At 44.3% G+C, this 27,577-nt stretch overlaps 1 protein-coding gene across 1 annotated transcript in view; it reads left to right on the forward strand.

The window, feature by feature from the left end:
- LOC143299411 (phospholipid-transporting ATPase ABCA3-like) overlaps positions 1 to 27,577 on the forward strand; it is an 85,309-nt gene that overhangs the window by 44,558 nt on the left and 13,174 nt on the right. The window contains exons 13-20 of the mRNA XM_076612595.1: positions 466 to 715; positions 990 to 1,513; positions 7,099 to 7,274; positions 8,282 to 8,653; positions 11,759 to 12,073; positions 18,702 to 18,858; positions 20,314 to 20,553; positions 24,582 to 24,761. Of these exons, the coding sequence (XP_076468710.1) occupies positions 466 to 715; positions 990 to 1,513; positions 7,099 to 7,274; positions 8,282 to 8,653; positions 11,759 to 12,073; positions 18,702 to 18,858; positions 20,314 to 20,553; positions 24,582 to 24,761 (2,214 nt within the window). The remainder of the gene's footprint in view (positions 1 to 465; positions 716 to 989; positions 1,514 to 7,098; positions 7,275 to 8,281; positions 8,654 to 11,758; positions 12,074 to 18,701; positions 18,859 to 20,313; positions 20,554 to 24,581; positions 24,762 to 27,577) is intronic.

The following is a 27,577-nucleotide window of genomic DNA, read 5'->3' on the forward strand; positions in this document are numbered from 1 at the left end:
CACACACACACACACACACACACACACACACACACACACACACACTCACTCACTCACTCACTCACTCTCTCTCTCACATGCTGTCTCTCTTTCTCTCTCTCACACACACGCACTCATGCACGCATGCATTGAATAAGTTGCTGGATCCCTGTTACATAGCTCAATTGGAATGTTCCTATAGTGTGACTTTGCTACTGGTACTGTTGCACTGATATCTGTTTAAATTGTTTATAGATGGCTACCTATATAGATATCCACATCAGTCCATCAATGATGACAGGGGCAGGGTACCTATATAGGTATCCACATCAATGCATCAGTGATGACAGGGGCAGGGTACCTATATAGGTATCCACATAAGTCCATCAATGATGACGGGCGGGGTACCTATATAGGTATCCACATCAGTCCACCATTGATGACAGAGACAGGTTATCTATATCCACATCAGTCCATCAATGACAGGGGCAGGGTACCACTTGGTGATGGTGAAAGGGCCACAGTGTGACGAGGCCAGAGTAACGGCCGTGATACAGAGCCAGGTGGCGAGGGCTACACTGGAGAGCCATATGGGGTCGGAGTTGTCTTACCTGCTGCCGAAAGAGGATGTATCGCTGTTCCCAAAACTGTTCAGGGTGATTGAGCGAGAGAGCGCTGAGCTGGACATCACTAGTTTTGGGGCCACTGCCACCACCATGGAGGAGGTGTTCCTCAAGTAAGTGTGTGTGTGTGTGTGTGAGTGTGAGTGTGATAAGTTCATTTGTGTGTGTTTTATCTCCATGTGTGTGTGTCTGTATTTTGTATCTCCTTATGTGTTGTTGTTTTTTTATGTGTGTATGTGACACATCTCCATCTTTCTGTCAGTAATGTGTATCTCTTTTACATCACCTCTGTCGCTAGCTCTCTCACTCTCTCCCCTCTCAGTCTCTCTCTTGGTGTGCTTGTCACTGTTTTGTATCAATAGTGATGGCAGAGATGCCTGTTACCAGGGTGGGCGCCAGTAACGCAGCACATGACGACAATGAACCCAGTAACAAGGCCCTAACTTCACGACCAAAGATACCTGTTAGCAGTGTGAGCTCCAAAGAAGTGGTAGAAGATGACAGCAACGTGTCTGGCAGCAAAAGTGTAACTTCACCATCTGGCTCCAGGGAGGGCTCCAGTACGGAGGAAGAAGATGACAGCAACACTGTCAGTGGTGTGGGCAAGTCCAGTGACAAAGCCGTATCTTCACAACCTGTCAGCGAGGAGTCCAGTAGGGTGGAAGAAGATGACGGCAGCAGCAGGAAACGTGTTCTGAATCAGTCTGGTAATGCCAGTGATGTGTTGGGAGTCAGCAGCAGCAGGAACAGTGATCTGATTCGGTCCAGTAACGTCAGTGGTTCTGCCAGTATGCATTTAACAAACGTTGACTCTGGCAATAAGAATAGGAAACTGCCTGGGGATAGTACAGGGGTCGATGACAGACCTGTGATGGACGGAGTGGCAGGCCCAGATGCTCACAGTTTGAAAGGTACATGGGTGGGTGTGTGTGGGTGTGTGTGTGTGTGTGTGTGTGTGTGTGAGGGGTATGGGGTTGGGGAGGATGGGAGTTTTAGTTTCAATTTCTTTTTCTCAAGGAGGCATCACTGCATTTGGACAAATCCATATACGTGACAGCACATTTGCTAGGTAGATGCCTGACCAGCAACAGCACCCAGCGTGTTCAGTCAGGCTTTGAGCGTATGCATATGTATGCATAAGTGTGCCTATGAGAGTGGATTCCTTCTACATAATTTTGCCAGAAGGCAGTGCTTTTGTTGCCATGAGTTATTTTTCAGTGTGCCATGTGTGTGCTGCACACAAGACCTTGGTTTATCATCTCATCCAAATGACTAGATGCTCAGTTTATTTTCCAGTCAATCTTGGGAGAAGGGCGAGAGTGGGATTCAAACCCATACCCTCACGGACACTGTATTGGCAGGTGACCGTCTTAACCATTCTGCCACCTTCCTCAGGAGGATGGTAAATGTGTGCCTTTGTGGAAAGAGATGTCAGGAGCAAAGAAGAGGAATGGGGAGAATGTTTGTGTTGGCATGGAAGTGAGAGTTAGACATTTATACGGGTTCAGTCAGCTTACTGTGTGGACACAAAACCATTATGTGTTAATGTACAAACATGTGGGTGTATGTTTGTGTTTGTGTGTATGTCTTTAATTATAAAATTATGTAGTATATACATGCCTGAGTCAGTGAGTGTGAACAAGTAAATGCATGTCTGCAATAACTACACGCATGGATCCACCAAGTAAATGTATGTCTGCTCTCACCACACATGGATCCTACAAGTAAATGTATGTCTGCTGTCATCACACACATGGATCCAACAAGTAAATGTATGTCTGCTCTCACCACACATGGATCCTACAAGTAAATGTATGTCTGCTCTCATAACACACATGGATCCTATAAGTAAATATATGTCTGCTCTCACCACACATGGATCCTACAAGTAAATGTATGTCTGCAGTCACTGTATGCATGGATCCAACAAGTAAATGTATGTCTGCTCACCACACATGGATCCTACAGTGAATGTATGTCTGCTCTCACCACACACATGGATCCTACAAGTAAATGTATGTCTGCTCTCACCACACATGGATCCTACAAGTAAATGTATGTCTCCTCTCACCACACACATGGATCCTACAAGTAAATGTATGTCTGCTCTCACCACACATAGGATCCTACAAGTAAATGTATGTTTGGTGTCATATACTGTACCATGTCAAACTGATGCAAACTAGGCCTATTGGTTTGCTCTGCTTGGCCAAATTTCGCGCGGCTAACAGTGAAAAGACGGGCCCACCCGCTCTCAGCTGATCAAACGCCTCTAAAACTATAAGCGCTTAATCATTTCTTTGGCCAAGGCTCTCCACGCCATCTTGTCAGGTTTACGCTCTGTCTCGTCTTACGCTTTTTTCGGCTATTCAGCGTATCCTTTTGGCCTTATTTTGTTGCATGCGGCTTGTGTTTATTGTATTCTTACATTCTGTGTACTCGATTCGACTCGGCACCCTCGATTCGTTCGATTTTTTCTGCCTCTAAGTCGATCCTGTCTTTCCTTTCTCTGTTGGGGGTCGGATTTTCGCTGGGTGCCTAAGCGCGGGTTCCATGCCTCGTGTGCCATACCACGAAGGCAGGGGATCATGATGCTGGGATTGAGACTCGGCAAGAGACTCTCCCAGGCCCGGAGCTCATGATTCCTCCCGATACGGACTGCGGCGAGGCGTCGTTAGACGCTGATCGCAGAGGCGACTTTCGTACCAGTAAAACGGTCATGAAGGGGACCGGGGGGAAAGAGGTACGAGCGTCGCCTCCCGAGGTGTCCCAGCGCGAGGCAGGGAGAAGGGTGAATGGCAAGTCATCTCCGTGCTGTGGGGACTCGCAGCTAGGCGCGGACTCCCAAGGGGAGGCCGCGCCCGGCCATTACCCGGGTCCCCACTCGGAGACGGCCCTCACGTGCCCCATTGTTGTTCCCCCTCCTCCCTTCTCTGTCGACCCCCCTCCCCCACCTCCTTTTGGGGGGGGAGAAAAATTTGGTTCCGGGGGGGGATCTCTACTTTGCCCACCCCCTTCCAAGCCACCCCAGTCTCCCCACGGGAGGGGATTCGGGGCGTGTGGCAACCTGCTCTGCAGGTCTTCCCGCTATCCGGCTGGTCTCCCCTGCTGGGGGAGGCCCGTGCGTGTCAGGCGGTTCCGGGCAGTCAGCCCGCTCGTCTTCGGGTGGGACTGACACCCAAGTCGGACCTGACCTCCCTCCGACTTGGCCAGGTTGTTCCCTTCATGGAGGTCAACGCACCAGTGACCCTTGGGGTTTGGGTCACAGTATGGCTGGTGCCCACGGTAGGTTACCCCCATTCTACCCGTACTGGGGCGCACCTAGGGTGCACACTGGGTTGCCGGGAGCACCAAGGGCCAGCCCCTTGTCCGCTCCCCACCGGACCCAACCCAGCACATCTCACAGGGTGACACACACAGCCCCGACAAGTGGGATTGACTTCTTGTCGGTCAGGTCGAGCTCCTCGACCAATATTGCCACTCTGTCCACAAATCGGGCCTCTGTCAACCCACAGGTGACCTCCACGGTCACAACGGCCTCCTTGTCAGGACCGACGGCTGCTCAGGGGCCCTACTCGGCCCAGCGGAGCCGGCAGTCCCCACCTGCCCAGCCCTCGGTCCTACAGTGAGATGAGTGGGTGTTTGTCCCCTCACAGCACTCGTGGGTCCCTCTTGCATCCAGGGACGCCCTCTCTGAAAAGGTGTGGCTCCCACCATCCCAAGCATGGTTGGACCTACGGTCCACACGCTCCCCACCCGCTTCAGGTGTCAAGGACATAACAGTGGCGGCCAGGGTCCCGGCTTGGGATCGTCCCAGCTCATCCCGCTGGGCTGACCACAGCTCACAGGACGCCCCAGTGGGTACATCCACTTGGGATGGCACCCAGCAGGGGATGGACTGCGAACAAGAGTGGGAGCCCCTGTCGTCGGATGAGGACGAACAAGCAGATGAGCACTCTTCACCCACATCCCAGGGGGGACAGATTGAGCCCGTGCCTCCCTAGGGACCAGCCTGAACCAAACTCGGACTTTGCCGAGCTCGAACTGACCCTCCCCAATAGGGTCACGTATGCCGAATCAGTCCCTCAGGCTACTTTGTTACCCTTGACCCTCCTTACGCCATGTGACTCTAACTCCAGAACCACAAGGCAACTCAGAGTGCCAGAAATGGTGCAGGTATGGCTTAATAAGCCAGCCCGCACTGTCAGGGGTGCTGCTTCCATCCCTCCTCCAGGCAGGGAGTCCCTCTCTGCCCCGGGCGCCTTTTCCCCGGGAAAGTTTCTTAAAGATTCCTCCAAGGGAGGGGTGTGGTCCTGGTACACACAGGACCACCCTGCCTACAGCGGAGCAGAGCCCTCCGCACAGGACAGGATGTTGGTCTCACAGCACACCACCTTCCCCACTTCAGCTAACCTATCCTTTAAAACGTTAGCAGAGTGGGACAAATTGGCCCGCCGCTGCCCTCTCGAGGTTTCCACGGCGTACACCTTCGACACGTTCCTTCACAGGGCCAATGAGCTGTGGGAACAGTGTCCGGTTAATCAGGACAAGGGGTCTCCTTCCTCTGTCCCGCCAGGGCCTCTTCACCGACCAGAGGTTACACGCTTTTGGCAATAGGGTAGCATCTGGTCTCACGGCAGCTGCAGATACAGCTACCAGCCTTCACTTCAATACTGTGCTAGCGCGGCGTGATGCCATTTTCAGCCTCTCTAACATTCCTGTGGAGGAGAGGGCTGCCCTGCGGTCCATCCCAGCACAGCAGCACTCCCTCTTCGGCCAGTTCCCGCCCCATTTTGTCAGCCACAGGGCAGAGACAAACAGGGAGGTGGCCTCATATTTGGCCCACACCTCTCATGGGCTCCAGGGTTCTATGCCATTGAAGAGACCGGCCACCAGGGCCCCTCCATATACCACGCCGCCTGTCAAGGCAGCGTGTGCTGAATCAGTGGCAGAGGAATAAACCACCTTATGTCCGTCCAAGCCGACCGGCCATGCCCAAGGCCAGAAGGCAGCACCCCGAATGACTGGGCCCCGATTCAGCACCGCCAGTCGTTCAGCCCCTCCAAGTAGGAAACTTGTCCCGGCATGCACATCAGTGGTGTGCTCTGGGACTCAACGACGGAATTATGTCGGTGCTAGAGTCGGGGTACATGCTGTCTTGGGTGGAGGACCTCCCCCCTCTAAGATCCACTCCTCCTCCTTAGGTGCCCAGCTCGACGGAGCAGGAGAGCATCCTAGAAAAAGAGATATCGCACCCACTCCTCATGGGGCTATATCTCAACTCTCGGACCCGGGCCCCGGTTTTTACGGCTGGTTGTTGGTGATTCCAAAGGTCTCGGGAGGGTGGAGACCAGTTTTGGACTTGTCCCCCCTCAACAAATTCCTCCCCAAAATCTAATTCAAGATGGACACACAGGCACAGATTCGGGAGACCATCCAACTGTATGTCTGCTCTCACCACACATGGATCCTACAAGTAAATGTATGTCTGTTCTCACCACACACATGGATCCAACAAGTAAATGTATGTGTTCTCTCACCACACACATGGATCCTACAAATAAATGTATGTCTGCTCTAACCATACACATGGATCCTACAAGTAAATGTATGTCTGCTCTCACCACACATGGATCCTACAAATAAATGTATGTCTGCTCTCACCACACACATGGATCCTACAAGTAAATGTATGTCTGCTCTCACCACACATGGATCCTACAAGTAAATGTATGTCTGCTCTCACCACACATAGGATCCTACAAGTAAATGTATGTCTGCTCTCACCACACATAGGATCCTACAAGTAAATGTATGTCTGCTCTCACCACACTCATTGATCCTACAAGTAAATGTATGTCTGCTCTCACCACACATGGATATAACAAGTAAATATATGTTTGCTCTCACCACACACATGGATCCTACAAGTAAATGTATGTCTGCTCCCACAACACACATGGATCCTTAAAGTAAATGAATGTCTGCTCTCACCACACATAGGATCCTACAAGTAAATGTATGTCAGCTCTCACCAGACATGGATCCTACAAATAAATGTTTGTCTGCTCTCACCACACACATGGATCCTACAAGTAAAAGTATGGCTGTTCTCACCACACACATGGATCCTGCAAGTAAATGTATGTCTGCAATCACTACACGCATGGATACAACAAGTAAATGTATGTCTCCTCTCACCACACACATGGATCCTACAAGTAAATGCACGTCTGCACATAGTACACACATGGATCCTACAAGTAAATGCACATCTGCTCTCACCACACACATGGATCCTACAAATAAATGCACATCTGCGCACACTACACACATGGATCCTGCAAGTAAATGCACATCTGCGCACACTACACACATTGATCCTACAAGTAAATGCACATCTGCTCTCCACACAGGACACACATGACTGAATCCAACAATTTAGCGTGTGTCTGTACACACCACACACATGAATTCCCCAAACTTTTTTTTTCAGCCAAGATGGCGCTGGACAACAGCTACAGTCGTCTGAGCGGTTTTAAGTTGAACCTGTCCCGCTTCTGGGGCATGTTTGTGAAGAAGGCCATCCACACCAGGCGCAACCGCATCATCTCTGCTGTGCAGCTGGCCCTGCCGGTCTTCTTCACCATTCTTGCCATCCCATCCGAGAAGGTCAGCACTGTGGAGTGGTGGCCCAGTGGTAACACACCCTCTAGGAAGCCAGGGAATCTGAGCTAAACAGGTTCAAATCTCACACTTACCGGCATTTTCTCCTCTTATGCTAGTCATTTGGATGAAACAGTAAACTGACACCCCTTGTGTAACATGCACTCAGTACATTTAAATAAAACAACGGAGTATTGTCCCTAGCAAAAATTCTGTAGAAAAATCCACTTTGATAGGAAAGCAAATACATCTGCATACAGAAAAATGAAAAAAGAAGTGGCACTCTCATTGTAGTGATGTGCCCTGCCCAGTGAGAGCAGCCCTAATTTCACACAGAGAAATATGTTGTGACAAAGAACAGGGTATGCAGTACAATACTTCTGGCTCCTGCAATTTGAACTTGAGGGTCTTGTGTTCAATCCTAGGCAGCATCTACTGGGTTATGGGTGGACATTAGCTACAGGGAGTCATCCCAGTCAGTCCTATTTCTAAGAGTCAGTGATGTGTCCTAGCGAATCGGTGAAGTTAACATGTAACATTTCAGCTCTGTGACCAAGTAGCGCTCTAGTGCTTCCCCAATATTTTCTGTGTGTGTGTGTGTGTGTGTGTTTGTGTGTTTGTGTGTGTGTGACCCAGTTGGCTGTCCTCATAATGAAACATCAACCAGTTGTAAATACACATCTTTTCTATAGAAAAAACAGGCATTTTGTGAGACACCAAGCATCGTCATCAATACAGATTTAAGTGTTGGCCACAGATTTGTAACCAAAATTTTTCTTCACACATTTAAGATTATTTTCCTGTGCTGTTTGTTTGATTGGTTTGTTTTGAGACTGAGGCAGATTTAGAATATCTGCAAAAAGTGGTTGAGGTAGGCTGTGTCACCAAGTTTGTTGGTATAAGTGTAACTGGATATTCCCTGTCGGACATTTCTGTCCACAAGAATACACAACTCATAGAAGATGCCTTCTATATCAGCTGTTGATCTCCTTGTGATCTCTGACCCCACCCAGGCAAAACCCCAAGCAAACAATGAAGTATCATTGGACCTGACCCTGGAAATGTTTGACAGCACCTGCTCGGCCTACACTTCGGGGATCACCCCCACACCTTACAGCCTTGCCCTGGCCACAAGCTACTCCTCCCAGTTCTCTGGGGATGACCAAATCCAAGCCATTGACCGCAAAAAGTTTCCCAAGGTCACCGATTTTTACCTGGCACAGGCAGACGAACTGGGGCTGTCCACGTACAATAAGAAGGTGGTGATCGGGGCGCAGTTTGAGGCGGACGGGTCTCTGGTGAATGCGACAGCGTGGTACAGTGGGCAGCCCTACCATGCCATGCCTGTGTCATTGGCTTACTTCATGAACGCCTTTGTCAGAGAGGTGAGGAGAGCAGGGAGGGAATGACTTTTTTTCCCTGCATATCACAATTATCATTTTTGTCAGTATCTTCTCTGATAGGGTTCATACACTCCATGAAATGTGTTGAAACTTCTTGATTAGTGGGTACCCATTTTCAAGGCCCTTGAATCCTTGAAAACCCTTGAAAACTGAGTCACCAAGATATGCATTTGCTACTTAAAAGATAGTGATTTTTTTTTTTCTGTTTGTTATTCGAAACACTTAGAAAAAGTCAGACAAGTGTCATTGAGACATAGCTCACCAAAACCACTTAGGAAATGTGAAAAGAGTTTAGATCTGTTTTCCCCTATAATCCCAAGCCTCTTACCTGTTTTGTGCTAGGAATACCTATGTTTCTCTGCAGTCATCCAACCTCTTACCTGTTTCGTGCAGGGAATACCTGTGTTTGCAGTCATCCAACCTCTTACCTTTTTTGTGCAGGGAATACACGTGTTTCTCTGCAGTCATCCAACCTCTTACCTGTTTTGTGCGAGGAATACCTGTGTTTCTCTGCAGTCATCCAACCTCTTACCTGTTTTGTGCAGAGAATACCTGTGTTTCTCTGCAGTCATCCAACCTCTTACCTGTTTTATGCAGGGAGTACCTGTGTTTCTCTGCAGTCATCCAACCTCTAACCTGTTTTGTGCAGAGAATACCTGTGTTTGCAGTCATCCAACCTCTTACCTGTTTTGTGCAGGGAATACCTGTGTTTCTCTGCAGTCATCCAACCTCTTACTTGTTTTGTGCAGGGAATACCTGTGTTTCTCTGCAGTCATCCAACCTCTTACCAGTTTTGTGCAGAGAATACCTGTGTTTGTCTGCAGTCATCCAACCTCTTACCTGTTTTGTGCAGGGAACACCTGTGTTTCTCTGCAGTCATCCAACCTCTTACCTGTTTTGTGCAGGGAATACCTGTGTTTGTCTGCAGTCATCCAACCTCTTACCTGTTTTATGCAGGGAATACCTGTGTTTGTCTGCAGTCATCCAACCTCTTACCTGTTTTATGCAGGGAGTACCTGTGTTTCTCTGCAGTCATCCAACCTCTAACCTGTTTTGTGCAGAGAATACCTGTGTTTGCAGTCATCCAACCTCTTACCTGTTTTGTGCAGGGAATACCTGTGTTTCTCTGCAGTCATCCAACCTCTTACTTGTTTTGTGCAGGGAATACCTGTGTTTCTCTGCAGTCATCCAACCTCTTACCTGTTTTGTGCAGAGAATACCTGTGTTTGTCTGCAGTCATCCAACCTCTTACCTGTTTTGTGCAGGGAACACCTGTGTTTCTCTGCAGTCATCCAACCTCTTACCTGTTTTGTGCAGGGAATACCTGTGTTTCTCTGCAGTCATCCAACCTCTTACCTGTTTTGTGCTAGGAATAGCCAGGTAGTTGGATTTTCAATCTGAGGGTCCCGGGTTCGAATCTTGGTAACGGCACCTGGTGGGTAAAGGGTGGAGATTTTTCCAATCTCCTAGGTCAACATATGTGCAGACCTGCTTGTGCCTGATAACCCCTTCGTGTGTATACACATGCAGAAGATCAAATACGCACGTTAAAGATCCTGTATTCCATGTCAGCGTTTGATAGGTTATGGAAACAAGAACATACCTAGCATGCACTACCCTGAAAACGAAGTATGGCTGCCAACAGGAAAACCTCAGTGATCCCATACCCTTTCCTGTTTTATGCTAGGAATACCTGTTGTCCTCTGTAATCCCATACCCTGTCCTGTTTTGTGCTAGGAATACCTGTTGTCCTCTGTAATCCCATACCTTTTTCTGTTTTGTGGTAGGAATACCTGTTGTCCTCTGTAATCCCATACCCTGTCATGTTTTGAGCTAGGAATACTTTTTGTTCTCTGTAATCCCATACCTTTTTCCTGTTTTGTGCTAGGAATACCTGTTGTCCTCTGTAATCCCATGCCCTGCCCTGTTTTGTGCTAGGAATACCTGTTGTCCTCCATAATCCCATACCTTGCCCTGTTTTGTGCTAGGAATACCTGATTCCTCTGTAATCCCATACTCTGTCCTGTTTTGTGCTAGGAATACCTGTTTTGTGCTAGGAATACTAGTTGTCCTCTGTAATCCCATACCCTGTCCTGTTTTGTGCTAGGAATACCTGTTGTCCTCTGTAATCCCATACCTTTTTCTGTTTTGTGGTAGGAATACCTGTTGTCCTCTGTAATCCCATACCCTGTCCTGTTTTGTGCTTGGAATACCTTTTGTCCTCTGTAATCCCATACCCTGTCCTGTTTTGTGCTTGGAATACCTGTTGTCCTCTGTAATCCCATACCCTGTCCTGTTTTCTGCTAGGAATACCTGTTTTCCTCTGTAATTCCATACCAGTTTTCGCATAAAATACACCAACATTTTCCCAATTTTATGCTAGGAATACCAGTTTTACCCTTTAATCCTCTAACTTTTTTCCTGTTTTGTGCTAGGAATACATGATTTTGCCTAAAATCCCCTAATCTTTTCCATGTTTTATGCTGGGAATACTTGTTTCTACCTATATCCCCCTAACCTTTTCCTGTTTTGTGTCAGGAATACTTGTTTCTACCTATATCCCCCTAACCTTTTCCTGTTTTGTGACAGGAATACTTGTTTCTACCTATATCCCCCTAACCTTTTCCTGTTTTTTTATCAGGAATACTTGTTTCTACCTATATCCCCTGAACTTTTTCCTGTTTTGTGTCAGGAATACTTGTTTCTACCTATACCCCCCTAACCTTTTCCTGTTTTGTGTCAGGAATACTTGTTTCTACCTATATCCCCCTAACCTTTTCCTGTTTTGTGTCAGGAATACTTGTTTCTACCTATATCCCCCTAACCTTTTCCTGTTTTGTGTCAGGAATACTTGTTTCCACCAACATCCCCCTAACCTTTTCCCCGTTTTTTGCCAGGAATACATGTACTCCCATATAATCCCCTTACCTTTTACCTGCTTTGTGCAGGGCATGTTACCGTTCCCCATAGGTTTAATTTTTTTTCTCTCTTTTTTTGTGTATACAGCAGATGTGGTGTAGCCTGCATGGATCCATCTGCACACTCTGACACTTCCTTGAAACTGAAACTTAAAACAACTGTGGGCAGGTAGCAGGAGAGGGCCACCGTATCACAACAGTCAACTACCCCATGCCAAAGAGCAAGGAGGATGCTGCCACTGATGCACAGAAGCAATCACTGTCTGGGGGCTTGACCATCGGCTCCAACTTGCTCTTCGGCATGGCCATCCTCACTGCCTCCTTCTGCCATTTCCTCATCCGTGAGCGACAGACTGGTGCCAAGCACCTGCAGGTGGTGAGTGGGGTGGGCCCCCTGGCATTCTGGGTGGCTTCCTTTGCCTGGGACTTCATCAACTACCTCATCCCTTGCCTGGTGCTGCTTGGCGTGTTTGCCTTTTATAAGGTGAGGGGGAGGATGGGGGAGGGGAGTGTTGGGTATGGGGTAGAAATGAAAAGAAACGGAAGTTTATTCAGTTTAGAGCCTAAGCCTCTTCCTCATGGGGGTTACACAAATGCTGTGGGAGAAAACAACATGACGACCACTTGGAATGGAAGATTAATGGCCCAAACAGGAAAAGTGCAAGAACTTTTACATGAACTCATATAGTATGCCTGGCACATTGTAAGACTGTGATGGATCGGTCTGGACGAACATCAAACAGAAGGACATGTTCTCTCCTTCAGTGGAGACCTGAACAAACTCATGAGTGGAGTATGATTCCATGTCAACATCAAGAACATCAGTAACTTGGTCTATTGATGCTGCCCAATATCCTGCAGGATTGCTACCTTCAGACTGCTGGCAGCATCTTTCAACTTCACTGTACAAGCCTATGCTTTGACCTCAGACTAATATGACAAGTGGAGGAATTCGACACCCAGCTCCAAGACATTTTTGACAGAACAGACAACTCCTACCAGAGTTTGCTAGCTACAACAATATGATTCTGGCCAACACTCTTAGGGAGCACAGGGCTTCGTGGTTCTGGACATAGCATGCGCCTGGTAGATTCAGTCACAACCAGATCAGTTACATCCATTCAGGCAACAACAGAGCAAAGACCAGGATGTTCACTGGTGGAGACATTGGAAGTGACTGAAGTGACTGTGATCTTGTTATCATGAACTTCAGAGTCAAACTCAAGAAGATTAACAAACCCAGAAATGCCAGATCAGAATTCAGTCTAGACAGATTGAAGGATCCTTCAATTTGGGAATACTTAAAAGCAACAATTGGCAGAAAGTTTGCACCACTGCTAGCGCTTGATGACCATGTTGAAGTGATAATCACCACCTTTAACACAGTCAGGACTAAAGCAGCCAGTACATTGGTAGGAAAATACCACCAACAAAATTCAGCCCTGGGTCACAGCGGGGAATTGGGACTTGTGAGACGTGAAAGTCATTTATTGTCCACATAGCAATACAGCCCTCAGGACAAGGGGGATATCATATTAAGCATATTGTTGCATCTCTTGAATGGTTCTAACATCACACACACACACACACACACACACACACACACATGCGTGTGTGCGCGCGCAAAATACATACTTAATAATGCACACACTCCCATGCGTACAGATACATACATGAAACGTGCGGTTAAATGTGGATCATCTTTGGATTAGTTGTCATTTTGTGTATCTTTTTTCTCACAAGCATTGCTTCTGCTATGAATCTAGCTAGAGCTTTCAAAGAGTTTTCATTATCATTCAAAATAATACTCACAACATGATTGTGACTCGGATTACCAAAGAAAGAATTTATCATACTACAGTTTTTTCGTTTATCGTCGTATGCGGTACAGTGACAGAGAAAGTGAATTTCATCTTCCATCGCACTCGCGCACGACAGACACACATTATTCACATCTTTTTTGCTGGAAAACCAATGTTTGAAGTTTTTTAGTCCACTCACTCTCAGTCTAAACCTGACGAGGCTATCCCTATGCCATTTATTTGTTACACGTGATAAATATTTTTCTGCCTGAAAGACGCTTTTAAAGGAATAAAACCACATGTATTTATCGTTAGCTTCTAAGTTTGAATGCCAGTTTTGCTTATAGCATGAGATAAGCCTGTCTTTAAATTTACTTATGAAACCATGCTCATATCCAACCTCTTGACTCAACCAAACTATACCAGACCCATTCTCACTCAGTAATTTATGAATGCTCGATACCCAATTAAACTGACCAGATTCATGTTTTGATAGGAGCATTTCATAGGCCTGTCTACATAGTCACGACATTGGTAAAGCAGTGAGTTTTAACCAGTATTTAATGCATTTTATATATGTTCTGATATATAACAGATATCTTCCCGTTTCCCCATAGACTAATTTATTAGATGTATGTAAAGGAACACAAAGGAATCTTTTTATTGCAAAAGTATGCACTTTTTCAATCTACTTACAATCTTCGTGTAACCCCCATATTTCAGCTGCATAAGTTAAGAGTGGTTCTATCTGTGAATCAAACATTTTCCAAAACAGATTTATGTCCATAGTCTTAAGTTTTATTAAGAGATTTCTGTATTTCCATGACCCCCCCCCCCCCTTTTCCCTTTTCTACAAACTTCTGACAAAGCTATACTAATACTTAATTTTGGGACTTGTATGACACAGAGACATGAAGAATGCTAGGTACACAACCAACACAATTCAGCCCTGGGTCACAGCGGGGAATTGGGACTTGTGTGGCACAGAGACATGAGAGCAGAGTACAAAGAGGTCAACGAAACGATTACACAAGGCATGAAGGCAGCCAGCAGGAGAACTGGGTTGAAGAACAGTGTCATGAAACACAAGACTGTCTGAAAAGAATAACAGCATGGGGGCAGTCATTGTTGTGAAAGAGTTGACAAAGCAAAGGCAGTCCAGAGTCAGCATGATACAACGGAAAGAAAGGAATTGTCAGCGACTAGTTCCACAACACAGTTGGGGTCTGTCAATGGTGTCTTCTATCCCATATACTCTTCAACATATTCCTGGTATGTATAATGACTGATGCCTTGGAATGACACTCTGGAACTATCAGATTCTGAGGATGTACCATCACATACATCTCCAATTTGCAGATGATATTGATGGACTGGCAGGCAGTGAGGAAGAACTAGAAAAAGTGGTGAACTGCTTGGATAAAAAAATCAACCTGGTATGGAATGGAGATCAGCGCAGAGAAGACGAAACTCTTGAAAGACCAAATCAACTCCAGGATCAATGTCAACAGTCATTAGCTGGAAACAGTGAAACAGTTTAACCCTTTCGCTGCCAGGAAAATAAAATTTAAGTGAAATCTATTTGCCAGGGTTTTTTCACAAAAAACGGGTATAAATTTTCAAAAAATTCTGTGCTCTTTGTTATTGGAGAAAGACCCATAAAAGTATATATTTTCTGAAAGGGAAATGAATAAAGAATACAAAACACATGATGTTTTCCCATTTTATGCATTTTAAGTGACATGCTGTTGTTTTGAAATCTGTGTTTTGTTTTTTGTCACATTTTCAACTTGTTCATTACAAACATTAGTCTGGTAATTTGCACAAAAATATCACTTTCTGGACAAATGGATATCTGCACACACAAAATCATACTAGAACAACCACAATATAAAAAAACTGAAAAAGAAATAGATGCATTGTGACTTCTGCAAGTGATAATATGGATGTGAGGCCACGCCCCCTCAGTCTCCATCCCCCTCCTCTTCACCCCTCTCACACCGTCACTTCATCAGACCGCGTTGGCTGAGTGCCAAGAAAATAGCTCATACGGTGCCCTGCTAAAAATTCGTCTGCTAGAGTTGAACAGCCTGCATCACTCACTGATAGTTGTATCTTGGCCACTCTCTTGATTGCTCCCTTTATTTTCTATCAAATCGTCCTATAAATGTTCACCACTGTCTTCTCCTTCGAATTTATGCTCCAATTCTTTCTGAGCATTAGCTAAAGAAAGTAATCTTGGTTGATTTAGTTCGCCACGAGCGCATGTCTTGAGCACGGAGTCAGTCCGACATTTTGTTGAGCGAGCGAGGAGAGGAGCCAGGCAAAGACTGCGGCCAGTAACCCAACCAAAACGTTCAAATAAAGGACTGCCTCGTGACGCAGATGGTGTTTCTAGCTATGAATAGAATCCAGAAAGATTCCCCAAGCTAAAGCTACCAGCATTTTTGTCAACGAACTGAATGCAAAGCAGGGAAAAGTCAGAATATTTCGATGACGAGTTATCTCGTCATTGTGGCAGCGAAGCATACATGCTTGCCATGACGAGTTATCTCGTCATGCAGGCAGCCTAGGGGTTAAGTATCTAGGTGCCATCATCAGTGAAGAAGGGTCCAAGACCAAAATACTGACGAGCTGCGCAGACTTAAACAGCACTGGCAAGGCTGATGTCCATATGAAGATAAGAACATCAGTTTCAGAACAAAGCTGAAGTTCCTGCATGCACTGGTTCTCTCTGTTTTCTTGGATGTATGCGAGTCCTGGTCTCTTACAGCAGAGCTTCAGAGAAGGATCCAAGCTGTGGAAATGAGATGCTTCAGGAGACTCCTTTGCATCTCCGTAATCAATGAAGAAATAAGAAAAACCATCAGTACGAAGAACTACTGACCACAGTGAAAAAAAGAAGGAAAATAAGGTGGTATGGCCTTGTAACAAGATCCAGTGTGCTCTCCAAGATCATCTTTCAGGGAACAATGCAGGGGAAAAGGAAATGAGGCAGACAGGGAAAGAAGTGGGCAGACAGCATCACTGAGTGGACAGAGAGGAGCTTTGCTGAAACTCAGGCCCTATCCCACGACTGCCAGAAATGGGAAAAGTTGGTGATGCTTTCTGATTGAGCAGTGCAGCGCCCCCACAGTCTGATAAGGTTTCAGGACCAGTGACAGAGAGTCACACACACACACACACACACACACACACACACACACACACACACACAAACACACAGTGTCACATGACAATCTTAAAAGAAAAAAAAAGAGAGAAAAGGGAACAGTAAATCGGGCCTTAGACTTCACACCAGGAAAAACACCAGGGCACACCAGGTAAAAGTTAACACTTTATTCACTCACACACTCACAAACAAAAACAAAACAGTTGTTCCTATTCTCTAATTCCCTTCCACACCCAACTTCCCTCTATCTACCACCTTCCCTTACCCATGAATCCAATGTTGACAATAATTAGTCATTAGCTGATCAAAACACCCAAATGAACTTCATACTCCACACTCTCACATACACAGGTACAAAACGCACAGTCAGCCCCATGTTCACTCCCCAGGCATTCCACAAAACTCCCCTGTCCATGTCACACACAGCACAGATCGACGTTGTCATCCTTGTAGAACCTGGTGTCTCCAGTCCACGGAAAGAGGGGGTGGGGGTGGGAACGGTTGTCTTGACGCCCAAATGCCACCATGAGAACGACCCCCGTCGGTTCCGGCGCTAACTCCCCCCTCCTCCACCTTTCACTTCAGGCAGATGAGAGAGGCTGGCAACTCTGGCACCAACCTCCGGCACCGCGTGAACACTGGGGACCTGACATGGAAGGGGCAACAGGGCTGAAGGGAATATAGCAGCTGAAATACCCTTGCACAAAGTGTGAACATCCCGATGGTCAAATAAGAGAAAGTTTGGGAGGAGGAGATCTAGAAGGAGAAGAAACACAGAGGCTGACACACATACACACACACAATGGCAAGAACAGGGGAAAAAAACAATACATCTTCCAAAGATGCACACAGACAGAAATACAAAGAACCAGGGTATGAGAAAGAGGGGGTGACAGGCAGGATTGTACAATAAGGAAGGGGACTGCACATCCCTACCCCCACACACCACCGCCTCACCACACCTGAGGGGGACGGGCAGAAAGACAACCCCATGGCCTCTGCCAGAGAAAGAATAATAGAGAAAAACTGTTCATCAACTTGTAACAATATCTGCTTCTCTCTGTGGCAAAACATATTCGTCATGAAAAAACAAATCAAAATAAATATTTCCATATCAATGTAGTGGGAGGGAAAAGTAGCACCCCTCTCGCCCAAGATTTAATAGAGAACTGTCAAAGTGTACAAATACGAAATGATACCTGGCAATAACTTAACAGTACAAAATTACACAGAAATCTTAATACATAAGCACACAGCAAAAACGATTATATGTACAAATAGAACAAACATGGCCATACAGAGCTAGCCAAATGCCAGTGAATAAATTTACCTAAACAGCTGGAGCAGTCTGGTAAAAAATTCCAAGAGACTGGTGTTTCTTCTACCCGGCAGGACGAGGACACAGGTAAGCACAGGGCCTGCAGTAACCCTGGCAGAACTTTTGGCTGAATGAACAGCCCATCCCCTCCTCTTCAAATGAATGAAGAGGAACCGGGGAACCACTGGACAGACTGACCAGAAAGCATTCCAGTTCAAAACTCGTCTGTGAGGAGACGGAGCAGAGAGACGCTTGAATCTGAACCATTAACGGTTCACTCAGAAGCATAACCGCACGAGTGGCATGGACCACATTGCCACATGGACACACTAACTCACACATGCTCACATACTCCTATGTATGGCAACCCTATCGTCTCAAAAGCTGGTACCATGCCGTCTTCCCCAAGAATGGCGAAATAAAAAAAAGTAGCATTTTAACTGTCGACCGTGACATATATATACATGCGGGGGGAACACTTTGAGAGAAAGAGGGATGTTTGGGGGATGGGAAAGTAGGGGGTTATTTGTTGTTGCTTTTTTGTTTGTTTTTAAGGGTGGTGATGGGGGTGGCATGTTTTGGTGTTGGGAAAGGATTGTGTGTTTGTGCACATGTGTATGTATGTGTCTGGGGTTTATTTTTTGGTATTTTGATTTTCCTGTGTCACTTTTTTTTTTGAGGTTACTTATTCTTCTCTTCTTCAACATGTTTATTTCATTTTATTTTTCTTGTTGCATGTTTATAATTATATACTTCATTTTCTTATTCACCATACTATTTTTTTGTTGACTGTTGTTTTACCTTCCTGTTGTTTTTCCAGGTGGATGCCTACACGGACAAAGGTAACCTGGGTCTGGTGCTGCTGATCCTGGTCATGTTTGGAATTGCCGTCCTTCCTTTCATCTACATCCTCCAGTTCCAATACAGCAGCCCTGCAACTGGTTTTGTCAACCTTGTCATCCTTGAAATCATCACTGGTCAGTAATCTGCATATGATGATAACAATAATAATGATAAGAAGAAGAAGAGAAAAAATGGGTATTTATAATGCACTCTACCTCCTTGGCACAGGGTCCCAGAGTGCTAAGAATGAATGTCAGTATGGTGGGAAAATGGTGACAAAAAACAAAGGGACTATAATCAGGACTTGCAAACAGGATAAATGGAATGTGTCTGTGACAAAGCACACACACACACATGCACGCACACATGCGCCTGCACGCGCACGCGCGCGCACACACACACACACACACACACACACACACACACACACACACACACCACACCACACCACATGCCAACACACAGACGACCATCACCCCTCCTCGCCTCTCCAAAAAAAGGATCATGACTGCTGACATGGTAGGGGTAAAAATGATCATTCACGTAAAAGCTCACTCGTGTACTGTATACTAGTGAATGTGTGAGTCGCAGCCCATGAACAAAGAAGAAGAGACGTCCATCAAAACAGGTTAATTTGAATTGAGATTTTGATTCAGTGTGATGAATTTGTGGGAGAAGTTTATTCAAGGGGATGTGACTTCAGTGGTGTTCAGTGGTGCCTGCTTTGATTTAACTTACTTAGGACACCACCTGCCTACTCGGCGGGCAAGTTCAATATCGCTTTCTCAGTTATTGGTATTCTCATTCGGGGCATTTAGCTTGCAATCTTTAGCCTATTGTCTAAGTTGTTCGCTGGTGTTTCAGAGGGGACTGAGCATGTTTTCAGTGTTTTGAGCATTTTGTGTATGAAGTATGGTGTCGACAATATACTCAGCTGTTATATAGCTGGTCCGTAGAAACTGCAGTGTAACTGCACTGATGATATCCTCTACATTGTTCACGAGTGTTTTCAAGGGGACTAAGTGTGTTTTGGATGATGTTTTGAGAGTTTAACGCATGAAGTATGGCATCCACAATGCATCTAGCTGTTGCAAAGCTGGGCCACAATGAAGCTGCACATTGAAGATGGTGAATGGTGTTGGGGTGAGTGAAGTTGTACGGATCCTTGAAGACGGTGTTTGGCTGTGGGGAAGGTGGTTGAATGGTTGAGATGCTTGTCTGCCAGTACAATGTCTGTGAGGGTGTGGGTTCACTTTCTTCAACTTTCTCCCTAGATTAACTGGAAAATCAAACTGAGCATCTAATCATTTGGATGAGATGTTAAACTGATTTCCTGTGTGCAGCATGTACTTCGCGCACTGAAATAGAACACATGGCAACATGTGTTGTCTTCTGGCAAAATTCTGTAGAAGAAATCCACTCTGATGGATACACAAATATGTACGCATGCACTCAAGGCCTGACTAGTGCACTGGGTCATGCTGCTGTCTGGCATCTGCCTATATAGCATATGTAGTGTAGCACATGTAAGTTTGTACAAATGTGGTGGAGCCTCCTTGAGAAAGTGAAAGTGAAACTGGACTGTGCAGGTCTGTTCCCTATGATAGCGATGAACATCCTGAGGGACCCATCCATTGGCCTGAAGGACTTTGTTGAGACACTGGACTTGGTGTTCATGGTACTGTTCCCCCACTACTCTGTGGGCATAGGATTCAGCAATCTGTACATCAACCATGAGAACAGAAAGTACTGCATTAATGGACCCATAAAACCCCCGAACACCTGCCAGGCTTCCAAGTTGAAGAAAAAAACCAACTCTTGCTGCAAAGGTGAGCGCTGGTGTTGGTGTGGCAAGCGCTGCCATCTTTTTTATTCTCATACTCACCTGTCCCATGTGAATAGGACTAGCTTTGTCGGGACAGAATATTAACTTTCTCAACAACAAAACCAACTCATGCTGTCAAAGTGAGCACTGGTGTCGGGGCGTGGAAATCATGGCCTTCTTTGTTTTTGTCATCATGGCTTACATGTTGAGACTGAATAGGGTTGAGCTTTGTTGCAAAAGGTGAATGTTGCGAGTTAAGGCCCACACATGTCGAAGGAGAATGAGAGGTCACTCTTCAATGATTATCACACTGTTTATCTTACTGTAGAAGGTGTTTACAGTGTTTGTCTTACTGTAGACATTGTCACAGTGTATGTCTTACTGTAGACATTGTCACTCAGCCCCACTGTAGATGTTGTTTGTCTCATTGTAAACATCACTCTGACTTATTGTAGACATTGTCACATTGTCTTTCTGTAGACATTGTTACAGTGTTTGTCTTACTGTAGACATTGTCACAGTGTATGTCTTACTGTAGACATTGTCACAGTGTATGTCTTACTGTAGACGTTGTCACTCAGCCCCACTGTAGATGTTGTTTGTCTCATTGTAGACATCACTCTGACTTATTGTAGACATTGTCATATTGTATTACTGTATTTTCACACTGTCTGTTTACTGTAGACATTGTCTCACTGTCTTACTGTAGACATTATTACACTGTTTGTCTTACTGTATAGTCACACTGTCTGTCTTACTGTAGACATTGTCACACTGTTTGTCTTACTGTATTGTCACACTGTCTTAATGTAGACATTGTCACACTGTCAGTCTTACTGTATTGTCACACTGTTTGTCTTACTGTATAGTCACACTGTCTGTCTTACTGTAGACATTGTCACACTGTTTGTCTTACTGTATTGTCACACTGTCTTAATGTAGACATTGTCACACTGTCAGTCTTACTGTATTGTCACACTGTTTGTCTTACTGTATAGTCACACTGTCTGTCTTACTGTAGACATTGTCACACTGTCAGTCTTACTGTATTGTCACACTGTCTTAATGTAGACATTGTCACACTGTCAGTCTTACTGTATTGTCACACTGTTTGTCTTACTGTATTGTCACACTGTTTGTCTTACTGTATTGTCACACTGTTTGTCTTACTGTATTGTCACACTGTCTTAATGTAGACATTGTCACACTGTTTGTCTTACTGTATTGTCACACTGTTTGTCTTACTGTATTGTCACACTGTCTTAATGTAGACATTGTCACACTGTTTGTCTTACTGTATTGTCACACTGTCTTAATGTAGACATTGTCACACTGTCAGTCTTACTGTAGACATTGTCACACTGTTTGTCTTACTGTAGATATTGTCACACCATCTGTCTTACTGTATTGTCACACTGTCTTAATGTAGACATTGTCACACTGTCAGTCTTACTGTAGACATTGTCACACTGTCTTACTGTAGACGTTGTTACACTGTTTGTCTTACTGTATTGACACACTGTGTTACTGTAGACATTGTCACACTGTCTGTCTTACTGTGCACATTGTCACATTGTCTGTTTTACTGTATTGTCACACTGTCTGTCTTACTGTAGACATTGTCACACTGTTTGTCTTGCTGTAGACATTGTCACACTGTCTGTCTTAACTGTATACATTGTCACACTGTTTGTCTTACTTAGACATTGTCACACTGTCTGTCTTACTGTATTGTCACACTGTATGTCTTACTGTAGACATTGTCACACTGTCTGTCTTAACTGTAGACATTGTCACACTGTTTGTCTTACTGTAGACATTGTCACACTGTATGTCTTAATGTATTGTCACATTGTCTGTCTTACTGTAGACATTGTCACACTGTCTTACTGTATAGTCACACTGTCTGTCTTACTGTAGACATTGTGACACTGTAGACATTGTCACACTGTCTGTCTTACTGTAGACATTGTCACACTGTCTGTCTTACTGATTGTCACACTGTCTGTCTTACTGTAGACATTGTCACACTGTTTGTCTTACTAATTGTCACACTATTTGTCTTACTGTAGACATTGTCACACTGTTTGTCTTACTGTAGACATTGTTGACTGACTGTAGATGTTACACGGTCTTACTGTAGACATTGTCACTCTGTCAGTCTTACTGTAGACATTGTTACACTGTCTGCCTTACTGTGGACATTGTCACATTGTCTTACTGTATTGTCACATTGTCTGTATTACTGTAGACATTGTCACACTGTCTGTCTTACTATAGACATTGTCACACTGTCTGTCTTACTCTAGACATTGTTGTCTGACTATAAATGTTACACTGTCTTAATGTAGACGTTGTCACACTGTTTGTCTTACTGTAGACATTGTCACATACACTGTTTGTCTTTCTGTAGACATTGTCACACTGTCTTACTGTAGACATTGTCACACTGTTTGTCTTACTGTAGACATTGTTACACTGTTTGTCTTACTGTAGACATTGTCACACTGTTTGTCTTACTGTAGACATTGTTACACTGTTTGTCTTACTGTAGACATTGTTACACTGTACCTCTTAATGTAGACATTGTCACACTGTCTTACTGTAGACATTGTCACACTGTTTGTCTTACTGTAGACATTGTCACACTGTTTGTCTTACTGTAGACATTGTTACACTGTACCTCTTAATGTAGACATTGTCACACTATACATCTTATTGAAGACATTGTCTGACTGTAGATGTTACACTGACTTACAGTAGACGTTGTCACAGTTTGTCTGTTATGTAGATGTTACACTGTCTTACTGTGGACGTTGTCACAGTTTGTCTTACTGTAGATGTTACACTGTCTTACTGTGGACGTTGTCACAGTTTGTCTTACTGTAGATGTTACACTGTCTTACTGTGGATGTTGTCACAGTTTGTCTTACTGTAGATGTTACACTGTCTTACTGTGGACGTTGTCACAGTTTGTCTTACTGTATATGTTACACTGTCTTACTGTGGATGTTGTCACAGTTTGTCTTACTGTAGATGTTACACTGTCTTACTGTAGATGTCAGTTTGTCTTACTGTAGATGTTACACTGTCTTACTGTTGACATTGTCACAGTTTGTCTTACTGTAGATGTTACACTGTCTTACTGTGGACGTTGTCACAGTTTGTCTTACTTTAGATGTTATACTGTCTTACTGTAGATGTTGTCACATTTTGTCTTACTGTAGATGTTACAGTCTTACTGTAGACATTGTCACAGTTTGTCTTACTGTAGATGTTACACTATCTTACTGTAGATGTTTTCACAGTTTGTCTTACTGTAGGTGTTACACTGTCTGACTGTAGACATTGTCACAGTTTGTCTTACTGTAGATGTTACACGGTCTTACTGTGGACGTTGTCACAGTTTGTCTTACTGTAGATGTTATACTGTCTTACTGTAGACGTTGTCACAGTTTGTCTTACTGTAGATGTTACACTGTTTTACTATAGACATTGTCACAGTTTGTCTTAATGTAGATGTTACACTGTCTTACTGTAGATATTGTCACAGTTTGTCTTACTGTAGATGTTACGCTGTCTTACTGTGGATGTTGTCACAGTTTGTCTTACTGTAGATGTTACACTGTCTTACTGTGGACGTTGTCACAGTTTGTCTTACTGTAGATGTTACACTGTCTTACTCTAGATGTTGCCACAGTTTGTCTTACTGTAGATGTTACACTGTCTTACTGTAGACATCACAGTTTGTCTTACTATGGATGTTGTTATACTGTTTACTACAGGCATTGTCAAACTGTTATACTGTAGATGTCACTCAGTCGTACTGTAGACTGTACTACACAGGCATGTGTTCCCTATTCAGATGTAACCACTCATCCTTTAAATCACTCACTATGTAACATGTAGTAGCTCTTATCACGTTTTGCCTTACATTCTTGTTCTTGTTGGCAAGGTGAGTTCACTACCTCCCTCTTTTTCTGTTTGTTTAAACTTCCAACTCCCAGCTAGTTTGCTTTTATTTGATGGCAGGCATTTGTGGGAAATCATGCATGCCCTTTGAGGACAACTACCTGTCGTGGGAGTACCCAGGCATTGGGCGCAACATAGTGTTCATGGCCTTGCAGTTTGCAGTCTTCTTCCTGCTGACACTGGCCATCGACTATCAGCTGCCCCAGAAGCTGGTCTACCTGTGCCAGCGCCAGAATGCAGGTGAGATAAGGGGGGCTGACGGGTTTACGTGATGCAACTGGGTAAGAGAAAAGCAAAATGTTTTCTGGTGTGTGTGTGTCTGTTTTATTAACCTCTTGACTGCTCTGTTGAGGTACGGCGTACGTCATGAAATGTTGCTCGCCAATGCTGTATTGATGTGCGCCGTATGTCATGTAACATTGTTCTATGTTTTGAGTCACGCATTACAGAAAATACAGTCTGCTAACCATTAAATTAGCTCCCCTGAGAGCTCTTTATCTCCTGAGTTCCATAAGCTAAAATTATTCACCTCATTTGTCATATTTATGGCGAAAGCTTTGCAAGTTTGTACGAAGCTCAAGTTGTATTTGCAAAGCCATGGCTGAATGCAGACAAACCCCAAAACTTGCACTAGTACTGGAAGAAATCCTTCACGATGCAAATTGTAGAGATGAAGATTGTGGACTGAATGAGATAGAACTGCATGAAGTTGATGCCGAAGACGCTGATTTTGACATGGAGGGGGGTGGGAGGTGGAGTTGCTTGACGAAACTGAAGACAGACAAGCTCAGCTGATTCAAGATGCAGGTGGGTGTTTATGAGGTTTGTCAGTTTATTATTTGCTTTCTGTTTGTTGTAACAATGAATATAACTGCATTGTGTGTGTTTTGAATGTGTTAGCTGTGGTAAGTAGCTTTGTCAGTCACTGATCAGTGTGTGTGAGTGAGAGAGAGTCAGTCACGTGAGTACTGTGTGTGACCATCATAGCCCAAGGAGGCGTGGCTTGCTGGCTGGCGCATTGTTGATGACAGCTTGTGTCGCTCGCCTTTGTGTTATCATATCAATATCATATCAATATCAAGGCGTGTAGGCCTGATAAGGCCTTTTGCCCGCTTGAAGCGGGGAAGAAAAAGAGAGTCCCCACATATGTCTGGTGCATTTTTCAACATTGAGTGCGCAATGCTTGAAAAATCAATAAATATGTAAATGAGTTTTGTATTTAAAATTTTGTAAATGAATATCAAGATAATGTGCAAATCTGGAAGTTTTTACTGAAACTTTTAATAGTTTGTAGGAATGGCCTCTTGTAGCACTGTTCTCATTCAGTGTAAACAAGGAGTTTATAGTTCTGCTGTCATATAATCCATGAGTCATTTTATACATCTCTATTAAATCACCACGCAGTCTTATATATTCTAAACTGGGTAACTGAAGTGCTTGCAACCTATTTTCATAGTCCATATCAGCAAAACCAATGATTCTTTTAGTAAATCTTTGTTGAACATTTTCAATACTGTCTATATGTTTCACTAAGCCCGTATTCCAAACAACATTCCCATATTCTAAGACTGGCCTGACTAATGACTTAAATAATGGCACCATAATGTCTTTACTTTTACACTGTATATTCCCAACTAACATTCCAGTTAATCTATTGGCTTTTTTAATGGTTTCATTAACATGAACATCAGAACAGAGACCAGAGTCAACAATGACTCCAAGATCTCTCTCCGATGAAGTCTCCTGCAGGTCCGTACCATCCATACAAAACTTATAATGTGGATTATTTCTGCGTATGTGTAAAACTTTACGTTTATTGCTATTAAATTTAATTTGCCATTTATCAGTCCAGTGTACTAAATTATCAATACATTGTACTAACTTGTAACTTCAGTCTGCCAATATCAGAATCTGCTTCCTCATAGATCTTTGTATCATCTACAAAGATTTTCACAAAAGAGTCTAGTATATCAGGCATGTCATTTATATAATATACAAAGAGTGTGGGCCCCAAGACACTGCCTTGAGGAACACCACTACTCACCTTAACAGGACACGATGACTCAGTCCCTACTGATACATACTGTGTTCTCTCATATAAGAGGTCTTTTATCCATTCCAACAATTTACCACAAATACCGTACCCTTGCAATTTAACAATTAATCTATTATGTGGAACATTATCGAACGCCTTCGTTCCCGAGTGTGCATTGGTGGGTTTTTTTGTTTTGTTTTGTGTGTGTGTGTGTGGGGGGGGGGGGAGTGTTGATAAAACTGAAATCAGAGAATGATATACAGAATTGTATGCCTAAATTACTTTGTAAATGCAACACTAGAAGTGTGTGTGTGTGTGTTGTCATTTTGTTTTATAGGAAAAAAGAGAGAATGAGTGGGGTGTGGCATACCATGAACCAGTTTCAGTGTGTGTGTGTGTTGGGGATTTGGTGTGGGGGTGTAGGTGTGTGTGTGTGTGTTTAGGTGTGTGTGTGTGTGTTTATATTTCAGCTTCTGAAAACAATCAGAAATAAAATGGTACCATTTCATAACCCTTTTATATGTAAAAAAAACAAACAACAACAACAAAAAATCCCAAACCTCCAAAAACCCAGCAAACTTAGTCTTTTATGTGTGATGGAGTGGTAAGGTGGTGTTAGAGAAGGTGAAGACAGGTATAAAGTGTTAGCAGAAGAGAGCTGCAGCCAGGCAAAGTAGACTCAGGAAGGCAGTCCGCTGGTTTTCTTCTTTTATTTTCTCATTCTTCCAGGCCAGGAGAGTTCTCTATTTCTATTTGTCTGGCACTCGCTCACTCCTTATATTCTGTTCCGCCGAACCGCAAAGCCAGCACCGCGAGTAAAGATTTTTGATGTCAAAATTCAAGAGAAAACTCAGCGGACAGCTCCCGTGTCGGCACCGCTTGGCGGTGTTTTTGGCACTTGTGATCGAAAATGAAATACTTCGTTTAAACCAACAACAAAACTACACATGTCTGATATGAATCAGATTGATAACAGAAATGCAAACATCAGCAAGACACACTATAAAAATGACTAGGTATT

This window comes from Babylonia areolata, chromosome 25, assembly GCF_041734735.1.
Source record: "Babylonia areolata isolate BAREFJ2019XMU chromosome 25, ASM4173473v1, whole genome shotgun sequence".
In the NCBI taxonomy this organism is placed as follows: domain Eukaryota; kingdom Metazoa; phylum Mollusca; class Gastropoda; order Neogastropoda; family Buccinidae; genus Babylonia; species Babylonia areolata.